This window comes from Impatiens glandulifera, chromosome 2 (assembly GCF_907164915.1).
Source record: "Impatiens glandulifera chromosome 2, dImpGla2.1, whole genome shotgun sequence".
Taxonomy (NCBI): Eukaryota; Viridiplantae; Streptophyta; class Magnoliopsida; order Ericales; family Balsaminaceae; genus Impatiens; species Impatiens glandulifera.
In genome coordinates, this window is record NC_061863.1 from 1982395 (window position 1) to 2000809 (window position 18415).

At 28.0% G+C, this 18415-nt stretch overlaps 2 protein-coding genes across 2 annotated transcripts; one reads left to right on the forward strand and one right to left on the reverse strand.

Annotated features, from left to right (window-relative positions):
- Positions 1 to 4951: 4951 nt before the first annotated feature.
- LOC124928018 (dehydration-responsive element-binding protein 3-like) lies at positions 4952 to 5899 on the forward strand. The gene has a single exon (XM_047468541.1). The coding sequence runs from the start codon at positions 5156 to 5158 to the stop codon at positions 5705 to 5707; it is 552 nt and encodes a 183-aa protein (XP_047324497.1). The 5' UTR covers positions 4952 to 5155; the 3' UTR covers positions 5708 to 5899.
- Positions 5900 to 15210: 9311 nt separating this feature from the next.
- On the reverse strand, positions 15211 to 17585 carry LOC124926774 (ultraviolet-B receptor UVR8). The gene is made up of 4 exons (XM_047467070.1): positions 17427 to 17585; positions 17190 to 17345; positions 16927 to 16962; positions 15211 to 16837 (listed from the first exon to the last, which is right to left on the reverse strand). Exons 1-4 carry the CDS (start codon positions 17518 to 17520, stop codon positions 15429 to 15431), a joined length of 1695 nt encoding a protein of 564 aa, XP_047323026.1. The 5' UTR covers positions 17521 to 17585; the 3' UTR covers positions 15211 to 15428.
- Positions 17586 to 18415: the final 830 nt, after the last annotated feature.

Here is an 18415-nt window from a genome sequence, read left to right on the forward strand (position 1 = left end):
ACTGTCTTCTCATGTCGAATACCATATTTGGTACAGTATGCTTTAAATTCCTTGGAGGTATACTCTCCCCCGTTATCAGAGCGAAGACATTTCAGCTTACTGTCTGTCTCTCTTTCTACCATGACATGGAACTCTTGAAAGTAATTGAATACCTGGTCTTTTGTTCTCATAAAATAAACCCACACCTTTCTAGACGCATCATCAATAAATGTTAAAAAAATATCGATTGCCACCCAATGACTCCACTTTAAAAGGACCACACGCATCAGAATAAATCAAGTCTAACACATTATGTTTTCTTTCTGATGTCTGACTAAAAGAGACTCGATGTTTCTTACCAAATGGGCAGTAGTCGCATAGATCCAGAACCTCATCTTTGGTTGAGGGGATGTGCATCTTCCTCACCAGAATTCGCATCCTTTTCTCACTCATGTGGCCAAGGCGTTGATGCCACAAATTTAGAGAGCTTTCAGTTTGTACTGCATTCAGATCATCTTTGAGTACCTTCACATGTGTTCTGTACAATGAGTGTCACGACTTCCCTTTTGCTACAATCATTGATCCTTTGCTGAGTTTCCATTCACCACCACCAAGATAATGCTTGAATCCATCTTTGTCCAATGCACCACCTGATATCAAATTTAGACGCAAATCAGGAATATGCCACACATCTTTCAGTGTTAACCGATGCCCCTATTCTGTCTGCAAATAAATGTCACCAATACCCACAATGCTTGAGTGACTAGTATTACCCATCTTCACTGTACCAAGATCTCCAGCCTTGTACGTGGTGAAAAACTCTTTATTCGGTGTAGCATGATAGCAAGCACCTGTATCAACTATCCACTTAACTCCTTGGTGATCTTCTACATGTAGATATTGTTCCTTTTCACAAGAAAGAATAACTACATCCTCTACAGTTACTGTGGCTGTGGTATTTCTGTTTTCATCATCTTTCTTCTAATTTTTGCCTTCATTCTGTAGTCTTTTCCAGGCTCTACAATTTTTCTTCATGTGACCTTCTTTACCACAGTGATAACATTCTCTTCCCTTAGATTTTGATTTGCCTCTTGACTTGCTATGGCCTCTTGATTGTTGTCGGTGTTCAGATCTTCCCCTGTTCTCTGTGACTAAGACATGTGCACTATTTGTATTAGTTGACTTCCTTCTTGTCTACTCATTGAACAAGCTGCTAGTAACTATACTCATAGTAAGCACACCATTCGGAGCTACATTACTAACTGTCACAACCAATGTCTCCCAACTGTCAGGCAATGATCCCAATAGCAATAAGTCTTGTAGCTCATCTTCTAAGGTCATCTCCATCACTGATAATTGATTAATCAAGCTCTGGAACTCGTTTAAATGCTCAACAACACCTGTGCCTTCTCTGAATTTCAGATTTACCAACTTTCAGATCAGAAACGCTTTGTTACCTGCCGTTTTCTGCTCATACAATGACTTTAGCTTCTTCCATAGCTCATGAGCACTTTTCTCACTTGCTACATGGTGATAAACACTATCATCAAGCCATTGTCTGATTGTGCCGACTGCTTTCCGGTTCAGTTTTATTCAATCAGCTTCAGCCATCTCTTTTAGCTTTGCACTATCTCCTTCAACTGGCTCATACAGATCCTTACAATAAAGGATGTCCTCTATTTTGGATTTCCAAATCTGCCAGTTATTGTTTGTCAGCCTGATCATAGTGCTACTGCCTTCCATCTGAATCTGAGAAAAGCACTCTTCAATAGAAAGTAAACCTAACAGCTCTGATACCACTTATTAGGAATTTCAAGTTGAATAATACTTTCCTATTGAAATCAATTGATCTGATTAATTTCACAAGTCAACCAAATCATACTAGCAGATCAGCAAAGTAATAAAAAACACCAGATTTACGTGGAAAACCCTCTCAACACGGAGGGTAAAAAACCACGGGGCAAAATCAACAGATTTCACTAATCAGTAAGAAACCGATACAATTGTTCTTCTCAACTTTAAACCTAAAGTTGAGGTATACATACAGAGAAACTAATTTCATTCAAACCCAAACAAATCTAGGTTTGAGAAAACATGAAATTCCCTTTACAAATAAGAGGGAAATGAACCTGAGGGTAATCGAGACAAAGAAGATGATACTCTGTTCTCCTTCTCTTCTTCTTCTATATCTTCTTCTCTTCTTCTTCCTCTGTATTTTCTTCACTCTGTTTCTCTTGATCTCTTCACAGAGCTCTCACTGAAAATTATGGTAGAGAGAGAAACAAAATTAGGGTTTATTTGATTTTTATATTGCCTAATTGGGTTGGACCCATAAGGCCCAACACTAGCATGGAATACATGCTGAACTGTGTGGCCTACTGACTCAAAGCCTTTTCCAATGGTAGATCACTTACTTTGAATGGATGAGTATAACTAAAGTTACGAATTTTTAAAGTTAACCATGTCTTTAATTGGCACCTGGAACTCAAATCTAGAGCATAGATCCACTTGTATCGAATTGAAAAGTGCTCTAAACTTCGAACCATGTCTTGAAAATGGTTCCATTCGAAAGATATATGAGTTATCTTCCATCCCAAGTTGAATCAACTTCATTCGATAACTACAACTAAACATATGATGTTTTGAAGTTAAATATAGCTCAGTTTTTCTTCTAGGTGGGATCTTGTTGATCATTCGGCGATAATGCTGACATTCGACCGGTCCAAGTACGGTTGACCAAGTTGACCCGTCCCTTTTTCTTTTTAATCTCCTAAGTTTTCGGGGAAGTTTTCTTGAAAATAAAATAAATGATATCATAGTCAATTTCTATTATCTTCAGTTTTAGAAATCATGAACGTTTTAATTTTTTACAAATTTTTGTATTTTACAAAAGAGATGCATTTAACTTCAAAGAATGCATAATTCTTGAGATATGTATTTTCTTCGAAAATGTCCGACATCAATATTATAATCATTTTTCACGATTTTCCAAACCGGTCCACGTGGAGGTGTTTATGGGCCCCAAATTTTGAGTAATTTTGAAAATTGACATTTGAATCGACCCGAAATAAGCCTGAACAAGTCGGTTTGCGGGTTAATTATTTATTTTAAATAATTTAGTCTAGTATTTTATTTAATTTGAGTGTAAAAATTCGGTGTCTACAGATAGATATCTGATTTTGAAAAGAAAAAAAAGACGAATAGAGGAAAGTGAATCAAGACAAAGGCAGATGTTAGAAGAAAATTTGTTTTTCTTCAACTACTCTCTCTTCCCTCCTTAGATACATAGATTTATCACAATTAGTGAAGATACATTATATAGGTATATGTCATATTTCATGATGTTGTTCTTGAGGATTTAGGTAATCTATCATATTGTAAATTCAAGAGATAAGAATAAGACAAATAGATGGAGACAAATCAAGACGAATGCAAGTGTTAGGAAAAAAAACAATTGTCTTCAACTAATTTTCCTTCTCTCCCTAGATACCTAAGTTTAAGTATAATTTCTACCATTAGTGAAGATACATTTAATATGTATGTACCATCTATGATGATGATGGTGTTTTTGATGGTTAATATAATTCGTTAGATTATAAATCTTAATTTATAAACATTGTTTAACCCATTATAAGTGATATAGTGGATGATTTAAGTAGACTAAGGGTCTCGTAGTTTTACTCTTATCAAAAGGGTTTGTCACGCTAAAGTTCAATGTGGAATTGTAAATTGAGAGGAGCATAATTGAGCAAAAAGAATTGTTATCAAGAAGATGACAACGTTGTTGATATGTTGGCAGTTCCTAGATTTATGTGTTATGGAGACTTTGCTTGTTGGTAAATCAAATAATGGAAGAAAATAAAGAGATAGCTTGTAAATCAAGGTGAAGTGTTGAGAATGGATTTCAAATATTATAATTATGGTACGTTTATAATACACAATCTTGGTACAAGAAAAACGAGTATATTCAACAAAAAAAAAACTATATATTTTGGTATACAATCTTGATATTAGGAAATAAAATTAAAACAAAAAATTAGATCTTTTGTTATGAAAATACAATTAGGAAAATATAGTGAAAATACTTTGGAGACTTTTCGAGAGTTCTCGACATTATATTGATATTGACTTAGTTGAGGCTTATTTAAAGGTGTAGTCGTTTTTCCCCCAAAAAAAAGGTGTAGTCGTACATTTTAAAAAGTTAAGTCTTTGCCATGACTCCATGAGAACATCGTTTCCTTTGAGTTGTGTGTGAACTTTAATTGTGAGATAATCATTTTAATACTATTGTAACATTCTTGATAATAAAGTTGAGAGTCTTTTGTACTTCGAAATTGAATGTATGTCTATTTTGGCCGAATCATTATAAATTTTGTGTTTGCGTTCTTTAGTTCATTTCTTTTGTTTCCGCAATTGTTCAGTGTTGTTGTTATTCTTTCATTAAGAGATATTTTATCTCCTAATATCCCAACAGTTCAAGAGCGAATAAATAACCTCATAAAAAGTTATACTAAATAATAATTAATCATCTACAAATATAATCAAAATAATTAAAAATTAATAATAATAATAATAATAATAATTACAATTTAAACTTAGGACTTTTTCGATTGGGGTTATTTAAATAACTCAACTCACTCAAACATCTTTTCACTCCCCCTCTTATCAATCACATCACTCAATTCATTACCCAAAATACTAAAATACCATTTATTTTAAATTACTATTTATTATTTTATTATTATATATCAATATCCTTTAAGTAATTTTACTAAAAATATTAGTATCTCTTCAAAATTATTATCAGAATAAAAGCTAATAATGTACCTTTATAAAATATATTTTAAAATATTATCATATCTAAATTAACGTTAGATGGTAGATGAAATTCATGATAAAACATTCTCTCACTAAAACTCAATTATAAATATGTAAAAAAAAACTTTAGCAAACAAGTCATTATAAGTAACTTTTTCGAAGAGGCCCTAGCTATGTCTCTCCAATATAGTTTCCATGATCATGGATCAAACACATCGATCTCTCGCTCTGTATTTCTCCATCTTTTTCCTCAAGTCTTATCATTTCTCTCTCTAACCTTACCAAGAAAAGATATTTCTCTATATACATTCATAACCCAATATCATCCCTTATTCCTTCATCATCATCATCTTCTCCAATGAATCATCATAACGAGTCACAACCCTTTTCAAACTCAACATTTCCCGAATCAACTCACCACCCTGTTTACAGAGGAGTTCGAATGAGAAACAAAGGAAAATGGGTTTCTGAAATCCGTGAACCTCGTAAGAAATCAAGAATTTGGCTTGGAACTTTTCCAACGCCGGAAAAAGCAGCACGAGCACATGACGCCGCCGCATTAAGCTTAAAGGGAACATCTGCTGTTCTTAATTTTCCAGAACTTGCTAGGTTTTTGCCCAAACCGGCTTCTCTTTCTCCTATTGATGTTCGAGAAGCAGCTGCAAAGGCGGCGGCAATGGAATGTGGTATGACGGCGGCGGCGACGACGGCGGCAGAAGAGGAGGAGGAGGAGGAACTGAGTCAAATTGTCGAGTTACCGAGTCTTGATTCGAGTTTTGAGTTGAGTTTTGATTCGTATGATCGTATGAATGGTGAGTTGATTGGGTGTGATGAATCGGTTGATGGGTTTTATGATCAACTTCCATGGCTGCTTAATGAGGAGGATTTTAGTAACTTCACCAAGATATAATCATCTTTATTCTACTCTATTAAGTGTTATCTATTATTTATTAATTAGAATCGTATTTTAAATAATATTTTTTGTTTTCTTTTGTGAAGACTACCACACATAAAATAATTGTGGTTGAAGTCTCACACCCTACATATTTATTTTTAAAAAAAATGTAATATTAGTCATTTGATAATTAAGGACTTGTTTGGATGGAGTGATTTGAATACACTTAGTTATTTAAAAAATTGATCATTTTGAGAAGTGGAATTTATTTATTTTTAATAAAATATATATATATATATATATATATATATATATATATATATATATAATATATTAATATATTTAATAAAGAGTATTTTAGTGTTTTGGTTAATGAATTAAGTAACATGATGGATGAGAAAATAGTGAAACGATGTTTGATTATGTAAAATTATTTCAATATTCTTTAAAAGTCTAAGTTTAAATAATAAAATTAAAAAATGAAAGTATTTTAGACCGTTGGGTCCTTTCTCTTTCGGAGTACGCGCGACTAATCATCATGGGTTAAACACATAACCAACGAACACACTTAACCAAGTGAACGAAACTTACCATCTCAGACTCGAATTTAGGACATTGTGAAGGCTATGAATATCTAAGTTTTTTGTCGTAGGTTTGAAGAGTCGATGAAAAATCTCATTTTAACTCAATGATTGGGATCGTGTTAATTTTTTCTAAAGAAATTTCAAAAATAAATAACATAAGAACTTATTAATGTAAATTAAACAAACAATTTGTGAGGTGATTCTTAGAGATTAAATATCATTATAGTTTTTTATGTTAAACAAATATAATAATAAATAATAATTGTAAGTTTGATACATGTAATATAACACGACATAGGGTTCATGCAATTGACATTTGTTTTATTATAATTTAATAATTTATAAGTATTTTAAATAGTAAAAATATTTGTATTTAGAGAATTGGGTTGTTTAATTAGGCATGGTTCGTTCTAGGTTATTTAAATAACTTAGAGAGAAAACAATAATTATGGGAGATGATTTTGAAAAAACGATTTTGAAAAAACGATGATGTTTTTTTGGTAAAAAGATTTAAAGGATATTTATATATATATATATATATATATATATATAATAAATAATAATAATTTAAAATAAAAAGTATTTTAATATTTTAATTAATGAACTGATTGATTTGATTGATGAGAGATGGAGTGATATGATAATTGATTTTGTTGAGTTATTTAAAAAACACAAATATGAACCGAGGCCTTAGAGTTAGCTTGATTCAAGTTATTGATATTCATATAGTTCAATTTATTTATAGCTAATTCTTAATATGTTTGAGTAAGCTTAAAATCAATTTTTTTAAATTTATTTTTATGTTTGTAATAATATATATATATATATATATATATATATATATATATATATATATATATATAAAATAGATGTTTAGATATATTATTTATATTTTAGTATGACTCTTCATTAACTCAAGAGGAATGAACCCAATCCTAATAATAAATAAATAACTATTAAATTTTATATTTATAATTTTGATCTTTTTTATTTAAAATAATTTATTTTTTATTAACTCATTTTAAATATTAATATATAATAATTTATTTTATTGTAAATTTGATGAATAAGTTGGTTTTTATAAATTTTTATTAACTATATAATTTTAAATTGTAATAAAAATAAAAATTAAGGAATAGATTCAATAAATAAATTTTAAAATATTATAGAAAATAAAAAATCACTTATTAGTAGCAGAAATATCTGAAATAATGGATTGAAGTTTGTTGCATTATCAAGTGACTTTGGATTGCTAGGTAACTTTTTCTTCGATCAATCACTTTCTCATTTAAAAATTGAGTTTAATTTTAATGTAAATATTTTATATTAAAAAATAATTAAAATACATCTATCTATATATATAACTACAGTTACTCATATGATTCAGCATTTGCGTAATAATATGTTAGAGTAATATTTCGTAATAAGCTAACAAAAAAAAATTATAATCAAATACATAACGTATCCAACTTACTTCGTCGAATAAGTTATAGTGAATAAGCGGAATAATATCAAAGTTACCTGAAAATAAGATGAATAAGTTGGAGCAAATAAATTAAGTATAAAGAAAATGTATGTTTTTTATTTTTTTTTGACAAAACTATAAATTGAATTTTGTTTTTTCTTAACGTTAAAAGCTGGTTTTGTAACATAAAAACAGGACAAATTAATACTTTTAATTAATTTCAAAAGAAAATAAAATAATAATTGTCAAAGCTATAAGTGGAATATCATTTTCTAGAGACATCAAACCAATATTTTGGCTTGAATAAGCTTGGTCCATAAAGTTAATTTTCATTTTATATTATTATAAAATATTTTAACCTTTTTAGTATAAAAACAATATATGAATCTAACCTTGTTAATTAACATTAGTCCATCTTTGAAAATATTTGTGGTTAGATGAAATTGGGTTTAATAAATAATTAATTTAAGATGTGTTTAGATAATAGTATGGATAGTAATTATATTATATATATATATATATATATGTTAATTTGAAAATAATTGTTACTTTTTAGAGATGACGTTTGAAAAGAATTCTGACTTATTTAATATTTTTTATTAACTTTTATGTATTTATTTAAAATCACTCCTTTTTGTAGACAAATTTTTTAAATTATTATTCAATATACACCTAATAAAATAATAATTACTATTTTGACATGTATGAAAATAAATAATTGTTACTTTTGAGAGATGACGTTTGAAAAGAATTTCAATATATTTAATATTTTTCTATTAACTTTTATGTATTTATTTAAAATCACTCCTTTTTGTAGTCAATTTTTTTATATTATTATTCAATATACACCTAATAAAATAACAATATTTTTTTAAGCACATTCATTCTTTTAAGTTGTCATAACTTTAATAATATTAAATCTCTAAATGCACACATTTTAGTTTGTACAATTACCCGTATGTTTTATAGAGACCAATTAATAAATTAGAATTGAGGAAGTTTAAAATAGAATAGAGTGAGTTTAAAATATAAAATTAATGGATAAAGTAAAAGTATAAAATAAGTTTTACATTTCTTAAGAATTAAAAAGCAAATATGAATTAAATTAAAAGTAATATTATGGGATCAAATCACCCTTCTACCGTAAATAAAATCAACATAATCCCTAACCTAAATCTGCCCATAATCTATATATATATAATGGTGTTTAATTTTGAAAGTGTTTGAATTGCCGGGGATCGATAGTTGCAGTTATTTTGAATATATATGTGAGAGTAAATGGATATTTGGGTCGGATTCTGGGTTACCCGTCCATAAACTTAAATTCAACACCAAATTTAATAAACGCCGGACGTTATAATAATATATTTTTATCTGTTTATATCGCACAGAAATTTTCCTAATTCTTATTAACGTTACTATTTAAAAAAAAAAAATTAAGTTAAAAATCATATTTCAAAAACATTTTTATTTTCCCAACAAAAAAAAATGTTCTTACAGCTAGTTTGATGTTGGTTTCTGGAGATAAAAAACTTATTATTTAAAAAAAAAAAAATTGATATGATTCAGAATAAAGTTGATTTTTTAATGTATATTATGTAAATACTTTTATAATGTTTAATAATAAAAAAATATTTAAATAAAAAAAGAAATGTGATAGTTGAATTTTAGTTCAATTCAATAATTTATTCATATTTAAAAAAAAAAAATTAAAATAACTGAGTTATCCTGTCGGTCACTATTCCAAACCAAGTATGGTTAAAAAGATTTAGGGGCTGAATTTGGTCCGTCTGTATTATCTTGAACTGCATTTTTTAAAGTTTTTAAATTATTTAAATATATATATATATATATATTTTGGGAAAAATATATAAATATTTATTATTGTATTGAGAGGTTAATGCTCTTGTGAAAAATTATATAAATTTTTTTTTTTTTGAAAAACGGCTTATTACTATTTCATTAAAACCCCAAAAGAGGAGGAAATGAGTTTCAAGAAACAAAACTAGACAGACCATAGCTTTGTTGAAAAAAAACAAATGAATTTCAAACAACTGAATTACAGAACGACAAACATTTGTTTTACAAACAAGTCATCAAACAAGAATTATTTGAACATTCCTTTCCTTGTAATGATTTTATAGGAGATATTCCATATTTGACTGAGCTTCCAACTATCTTTATTAATCGGAATTCCCCTCCATGTATTTATGAAAGCGTTGCCATCAGAAAACAATATCATCCCAAACTTTTCCTTCTGTACTCTTATTTGTACTATAAATTCTTGTATTTCTTTCTCTCCAGGTATTGTAGACTAGGGCTCCAAAGAAACATTTGAAAACATTCGCGTAAAAGTTATCTTCCTTAGCCTTTTTCTTTACAAGCTCTATGATTTCGTTCCATGTACCTGAAAATTTAGTGATATTCATATTCTGAGCAAAATTGATCCACAACTTGGATAAAAAAAATAGATAAACTTATATTTATCTACTTGTTCTGATAATAATTTATTTAATATTTTCTTAAGTTTACAATTGAAAAAAAAAAATTAAAGTCATAACAATGAATTTTTGGATCATTCTTATCTATTTGATATTATAAAATAATAATAATTATAAATAAAAAAATTAACATACTAAGATAGTTTTAAGTGTTGAATTTTCTATTATATTAAAATATAGAAAATTATAACTATTTTTCAAAATATTAGTTGAGATAGATGCATACACATTTTTTTATTATATAGCATAAACAAAATTCTTCAATAGAAAAAGTATTTAATTATCATATTTAAAAAATGTATTTCAATATTTTATTAGTTTAAAAATATTAAAAAGAGAAAGTATACCAAACTAAAATTGATCCTTTAAAATTTGGTTTCGAAAATTATCGTTATCTTTTAATATATTAAATATATTTTATCGTAAAATATTAAAAATAATAATTTTTTTATGAGAAATGATTGGGAGAGGAAAGTTGGGAGAGAAAACTTTAAAAGAAATGACGTGTGCAATCTGATTCGTTGAAAAATTAACAAATTTTCTCTCTCATCTTTCCTCACACTTTATTCTTTTTCCACCCAGTGATGTAATGGTACCCAAGTTGACGATGTTTAATCCATATATATATATATATATATTACCATATTATTTAACTAACTAAAATTTGTTAATTTTATTTAAAATAATAAAAATTTATTATATTTATTTAATAGTGTATATTAATAATTTATTTTTTCCAACCAACCTTTGGGTCATATAATTGGTCTGTAAATAGTATAATGCAATAAATACCGAAATAACGGTAGGATAATAATATAAATATTTCTTTCATAAATCCGTACCCACCCAAATTAAATATAATAATAACTAAAAGGTGAAAATAAAAGTGGAGCCCATCTTCTCTCTATTCCATTTTTTTTGTCGTTAATTTTCTTGCCTGCCACGTGTCCCTCTTTGGCTCTCTCTATCTAATCAAATGCATTTCGGTAGGCCCATTTGCAGGCCCATTTACTTTCTTACTCAATAGGGTTTTCCAAATACTTTCTAAATAAGGCTATATGAGTTGGAGCTTGTTTGATTTTCAAATTTTATTTATCACTTTCAAAAAATCAATAAAAAAGTTTAAATCACAAAACTAAATATTTAAAAGTTGAAAATTACATGTATTCTCACTTAAAATATTTTAAATTAAAGTGAGAATTATTATTTTAATAATCGTATTAACTTCTAACTTATAAAAAAATGATGATGAAGAAAGTTTTTAAACATAACCTATCTAAATTGATTATTCTTAAATTAACAAATTTTGTTTAGTAAGACTTAAAATATTTTTAAGAATGAGTTTTTTATTTCAACCCACACTCATCCTGACATCAGGATATGAGTTTTTTTTATCAAAATTCTCTTTTATATAAAAAAAAACTCATATCCTGGTATATTTTTTTTTAGTTGAGTGTTTTTTAATAATGATTAAATTTGAGATCACTTAAACTAATAAGTTAGTGAGTTAACTCTCTATCATTTCATTTTATAAGATGGCATTTTAAATATTAAAATAAATTATTATAACTCTTGTGTAATTTAAACAATGTACTCTTATTTTATACCTTCTAAGTATTAAAATAACAATTTTTAGTGTTTGGAAAAGGATAAAAATCAGTACCCTTAAAGAGAGGGAAAGAAGGTTGTGGATAGAAATGAAGTAATAAACCTGCATGCATATTAAAGATGGTACTGTTGCAGAAGAAAGATCAATGTAGCTGGATTTTCTAAGGACAGAGAAGAGATAGGGGTAAATATATTGGGACAAAAATAAAATGGTTGGTTAATACAACAGTCCTTAAATTTGTTCCTTTGGGGGTAATAATGTATAGGGCTGTTCCTACACATGAACCCTAAAAAGCTAGCCCATCATGTTAAATAAAATGAATATGTTATTTGAGATTATTTTTAAATAATTTAAAAAAAAACAAGAACTAGCTAGATTATTTTAATAATATTTTAATGTGTATTGTTATTATAATATTTAGTTGACTAACCTAATAAGTTAACTTTTTAATTTTTTTAATAAATATGTGGAATTAATCAATATAATAAATGAATATAAACTTAAATTATATAAAAGGATATCCATACATCTTTCTTTGAGTTTCTACAAGAAATAAGAGGTTAAGGACCACCCATCTTTCACTTTCTTATGACTGATTTTCTTGTCTTTCTGAGTAGACAAGATCAATCCATGAAATAAGGTAGGACCATTGTTATGGTTATCTATGGCTACATATATATATTAGAAATAAATATCAATTTGATAAACTTTCACTCTCAAAGTTTCCTCACGTTAAAAGTAATCGATTGTGATTGTGCTCAATATTAATCTCGGGTCCATATAACTTTTAAGCGTTTGTGAGTTGATGTCTATTAGTCTCACATCTCATTATATATTTTGTACACTAAGACATTGCGTGTACCCCAAAATTGAAGTGTTTGTTTGATAATTAATGTATTCTACTTATTTCTTGTCATATTTATGGATTTATTTGTAATATTAGTTTTTTCATCATTATTTATATATAATCGATCTTTATCTTAATATATAATATATGTAGACATTAATAAATAAATAAAATTGTCATATCATTGTATTATTACTCATTCATTTTAATTTAAGTTGAGAATTGCGTTTTACAGTTTAAAAAAAAAAAATAATTAAGAAATAACAAAAAAAGATTGGCATTGTTCAACTACTAAAACATCATTTAACTCTTTTCTCATCAGTTACATCATTCAATTCTTTACTAAAATATTAAAATATTATTTTTTTAAATTATTATTTTATTATTATATATCAATTACCTTTATTTTCTTTCATCTAGATTATTAAAATAACTTCAATGTCCCAGACATAATGATTAATGGGTTTTTATAATAAATGAAATTAATACTACACTATCTACCCCCATTATAGAGTTATAGACATGGCTGCCTATCACTCACTCATTTCACAACAAAGGTAACTAACTGCCCATTTCAATCTGGACCTATTATACCATCTGTATGCCTTATGGGCCCATCCATCTTCTTGTATCAGAAAATAATAATAATAATAATAATATATTTATATATATAATTTATTACAAATTTAAATATCTCATTATTATAGTTTTCGTGTTTTGTTGAAATTATTTAAATACAGTGATTGTTATATTGAAACAATAAATTTGTCAGGAGTTAGATCTATTATACTAAACATTTGATGAGTGGTTATTTTAAGAGAAGTGAGTTATTTTTTATTTTATTAAAAAGACTTAAAAACAAATTGATATATAATAATAAAATAATTTATTGTTTTAAAATATATAATATTTTAATATTTTAATTAATAAAATAAATGATTTGATTTATGAGAATGACGAAGATGGAGTGATGTTTGATTATATATTTTTTTTTTTTTATAAAACTCAACCGAACAAATATTTTTATAATACTTTTTTTATATGATTAACGAAAAGATAAATGAATAATGTTTGATTATAATTTGATTTAAAAATAAACACAACAAACAATTAAATTAGTTAGACTCGTGTAATTAAAATAATTAAAATTCAAGTTTTATCGGTTTATAAAATTACTTTTGATTTTAAAATTTTTACAAAATTTTACTAAAATTTTACTAAAATAAAATTATATTTATAAATTAAAACATAAATTATTATTTATTTAAATAAATAAATAATCTGTATTATTGATTTTTTAAATATTATTATTTTTATAATTTATTTATATAAATAAATAATAACATATAGTTAATATTTATTTTAAATAATTTTTATAATTCTCAATCTTATAAATTTACAAGTTAACAACTATTATAAATAAAATATTAATTTAAAATATTAGTACATTATTGTCTATGAAAAAATAATAATAACTCAAACTTGTTCCAGGGTTAGAAATTTTAGGAACTTTTCAATTATTTTATTTAAATTTGGTTCAAAAGAGAAAGAATTTAAAATTTTATTTTTCTTTTATTCCTTAACCTGAATATCATTATTAAAAAATGTAGTAGTGTTTTTATTAAATTTAATTGTCTAATTATTATTTTTATTTATATTTTTAGAAAGTTAAGTTTCGTTTTTCTCTCACAGTCCGATTAATCATGTAGTTTAAGCAAATAATCCGCAAACACACCTAACCAATTTAACTAGACAAACGAAATCTAGAACCCAATATGTTATGGAGCTTTGGATATCCCTCCTAATCGTCTATTGTCATTCTTGTTTTTTTTGAAATTAGAGTTAGAATATACTTGTTTGAATGATTTAAAAAGATAAAGAAAGATTATGATAAAAATAAATAAATGAATATAAATTTTGTTTTTATTAATTAGAAAAATATATAGTAAATTAAATTGAAAAAATTAAAAATTAAAAGGTCATCTATATATGATAAACGAGTTGAGATAATAAAATTTAAAATTTCTTAAATTGTATTTATTTAAAAAAATATTAATTATATTATTATTTTTAATTTTATAGTAGAAAAGTGGCATAATCTCACGTCCTTATCTCCCTTTTAATTTATTACTATTTGAAGTTATATTATTATTATTATTTTAATGCATAATTAATATAAAATTAATTTAAGAAACAATAATACTAAAAATAACATAATTATATGAATTTATTTATTTAAATGAGTTTTTTGTTTCCTTATTTTATTTCATTACAGGCCACTAGGTAACTTAGATTTCCAAATATCAAGAGACTAATCTACTTTGTTTTTGTTTGAGAGCTTATTTTGGGCTATGGGCCACAAAATATTAGGCCCAACAAACAATATATAGGCTCAATTTTTTTAGCTTATTTTGCTTTTCAATACATAAAATTATTTACATTTATTTTTAATATTTGAGGGTTAATTGTATCGAGTGAGGATCTGCTTTCAGATATCACAACAATTTAAAAATGATGATTAAAAAATTATATATATATATATAACATAAACTCTAAATCTTAAACACAAACAAATTCTATTGGGACAGCAAATTCGAAATTCTAATTGTATCTGTTTTTTCTCTTAATAATATTTTTTATAATTTGACTACAACATAGAAACAAGTAAAATATAGATTATTTTTGCGACCAAATCAAATTGTCATCAAACTGGAAAGAAAACACGACTATTCATTGTCTCCCGGTTCGAGAACCGGCAATACATTCTTTAACAATCTCCTCGACCCTTTTCTTCATTCGCTTATCTTTAACACCTTCAACCATATTTCTATAAAACATCTCCAACCGATGTAACCTTCCTACGTCCGATGATTCCAACATGTTTTCCCATTCTTTCGCAACATCAAACGTGCCCGAACTATGCAACAACGATTCCGGAATATCCTTCTCCTCGAACGGTTTCCCAAATATCGACCCGTGAAGAAGGGAAGCATACCTTCCCATTATCGATAACTTTGATCGAAGAACCTCCCTTTCCTCTAATACCGTCGCTAAAGTCCTGTCCATCTCCGGACTCTTCTCGGTTCTCCTCTCGTTTTCGATAACCGGGCTCTTCTCGATTCTCCTTCTCTCGTTCTCGATAACCGGTTGGCCTCCAGCGAACGGAGGCCAAAGAACAGAAGTCGGAACGAAAGCGTCTATGGTTCTACCGGTTCCCAGAACCCCGTTTCTCCCCCGACCCCACGACCAAACCTGAAATCCACCTTCACCAACAAGAACCGTGTGGGCAGCCCCACACGCTACTTGGACCGGGTCGGGAAACGTAGACCCGTTAACATTCGTAATTAGTCTCGGCCCGACAGCATCGCCCATATCCGTAGAATCCGGACATAACCCTAGACCCTTCTCCATTCCCCATGACCAAACATCGCCAGACGACGAAACCACGCTCGTGTGAAACAACCCGCAATCCACTGACACCAAAAAGGTCTCCTCCGGAAGACCCTGAACAGGTTCGGGCAAATTCGCACTTCTACTAGACCCGTGACCTAATTGCCCGTTATCTCCCAAACCGAAAGTCCAACATATACTACCCAATGTATCGCCCAATCTCTTATCCAACCCGAGCAAAACCGTGTGGAATGCACCACACGCAACTTGATAAACCACCCACGAAGAATCTTCGTTAAAATTTTGAATGATTTCAGGACGCGATCGACTTTCTCGATCTCCAAGTCCTAATTGACCATGGTTATTATTACCCCAAGAATAACAAACAAGATCATCAGCCTTATAACTCTCGCCCGCACTTACCAACGCGACTATATGCTCGTTTCCGCATGCTACTTTAACAACCGTATGACCATGGAAATTCCAAACCGGAATTGGAACCGAACTTTTAACAAGAGAAAACGATTCTTCATTAGAACCGCCTTGTTGAGGACAGTTTCCCCAAATCCAAAGTCCACCAAGATCATCAATTGCTAAAGACATCATTCCTCCAGCCTTAATGAAAGAAACTTTCAATGGTTTTCTTCGGCCATGTTCATCTTCGGTTAAACTAGAAGATCTCAATTCAAGAAACCGTTCAACTAAACGGGGTTTTCCAGCATTCTCCCCATCAATACCAAGTTGGCCATCCATGTAGAAGTAAAGGAAAACCAGATAGATTCAAAACAAAAGTTGCAGCAATTGAAAGAGTATTATAACTTCCATTTCCATAGGATACAGATATTATAACCCCAGCTCCAGACTGAACCATCATCTGTTCGAACAAATCATGCAAAACAAGGAAACAAAACCACTCAGAATTCATTAAACTTGGATGAGATTCAATTATAAAAAAAAAAAACTTATTCTAACTAAACAGACAAAAAAGTTGTTAAGCATTTCAACAAACAGGTGATGTGCATTAAAAGCGATCTCAAGTCTCAACAGAACTAATTAGGGCATAAATTACAAGTATGATAAAAAATCAATTAGAATCAGAACCTGCAAGTGCAAGACTATGATAAGCACCAGCAGCTACTTCGACAAATCTGAGGTTCGAATCTGATCCAACCCTGACTGGAAAGGGTTCGTCGTTCTCCGACCCAGTTCCAAGTCGACCAAGCCTTCCTTTTCCCCAAGCGTAAACACTTCCGTCCGCTGCGAATTGCACAATTTAAACAGCTTAAAATTGTTCATCGATTAGGTATACAGGGAGGGGGGGGGAGGGATTGGAATTACCCGATAGAACAAGAGTATGAGCTTCTCCGGCAGCGACGGAGACGATTTTGTGAGATAAACTCCGAGAACCGGTAGATATTCCGGCGACCGCCATTTACGCAGTAGTCGGAAAGTTCGCTCCAAATATTTCCGGCTGTATATGAATGAGAGAGAGAGAATATATTTCATGATTTATGTTTAGAGAAAAAGAAGATAGAAAAAGTGGAAAACAATTTTAACAATATTTAAAATCAAATGTAAAAACTATAATAAAAATCATAATAAATAATAAATCAATTTTAAATTTAGTCTAATTATAATAAATATAAGATTTCATTTGTTTAGTTGAAAATGTATATTTAATGATATTATAAAAATGTATTTTGTTAGAATTTTTTTTATTTAAAAAAGTTTATTTATATTGATCAAAAAAATTGTCAGAATTTACTATTCTTTAATATTCTTTCTGATTAAAACAAATCAATTTAATTTAATTATTTCTTTCATATAAAATAAAATAAAATAAAATTTCTTTCACTTTTTAGTTTGATAATTTTAAAAAATGATTGTAATTATATAGTATAAATAAAGGAAAAAAGCTCGCTTAGGCGTATGTACTTGTACAACTAGCTCACTTAGACGTATGTACTAATAAAAGATTATTTAAACATATGTACTATCAAAAATTAGCTCATTTAGCCTCCTTTAATAACCATGGTTAATTTTTATTTTTAAATTTATATATTTATTAATTAAATATTAATATATTTTCTCTCTCCTTCTTTTTCATTAATTAAATCAGGTAATTTATTTTATTCTTAATTTATTTTATTATTTTAATATTAATTTCTCTTTTATATGTTATCTTCCTTTTCTTTATTTGTTTTTATTTCTCATATTGCTTAAATTCTCATTTTTGAAAAATATTTAACAATTTATTTATAAATTTTATATTTTACCGGAATATTTTTTTTAATAATTTTTTTTATTTAATTTAATATAAATAAAAA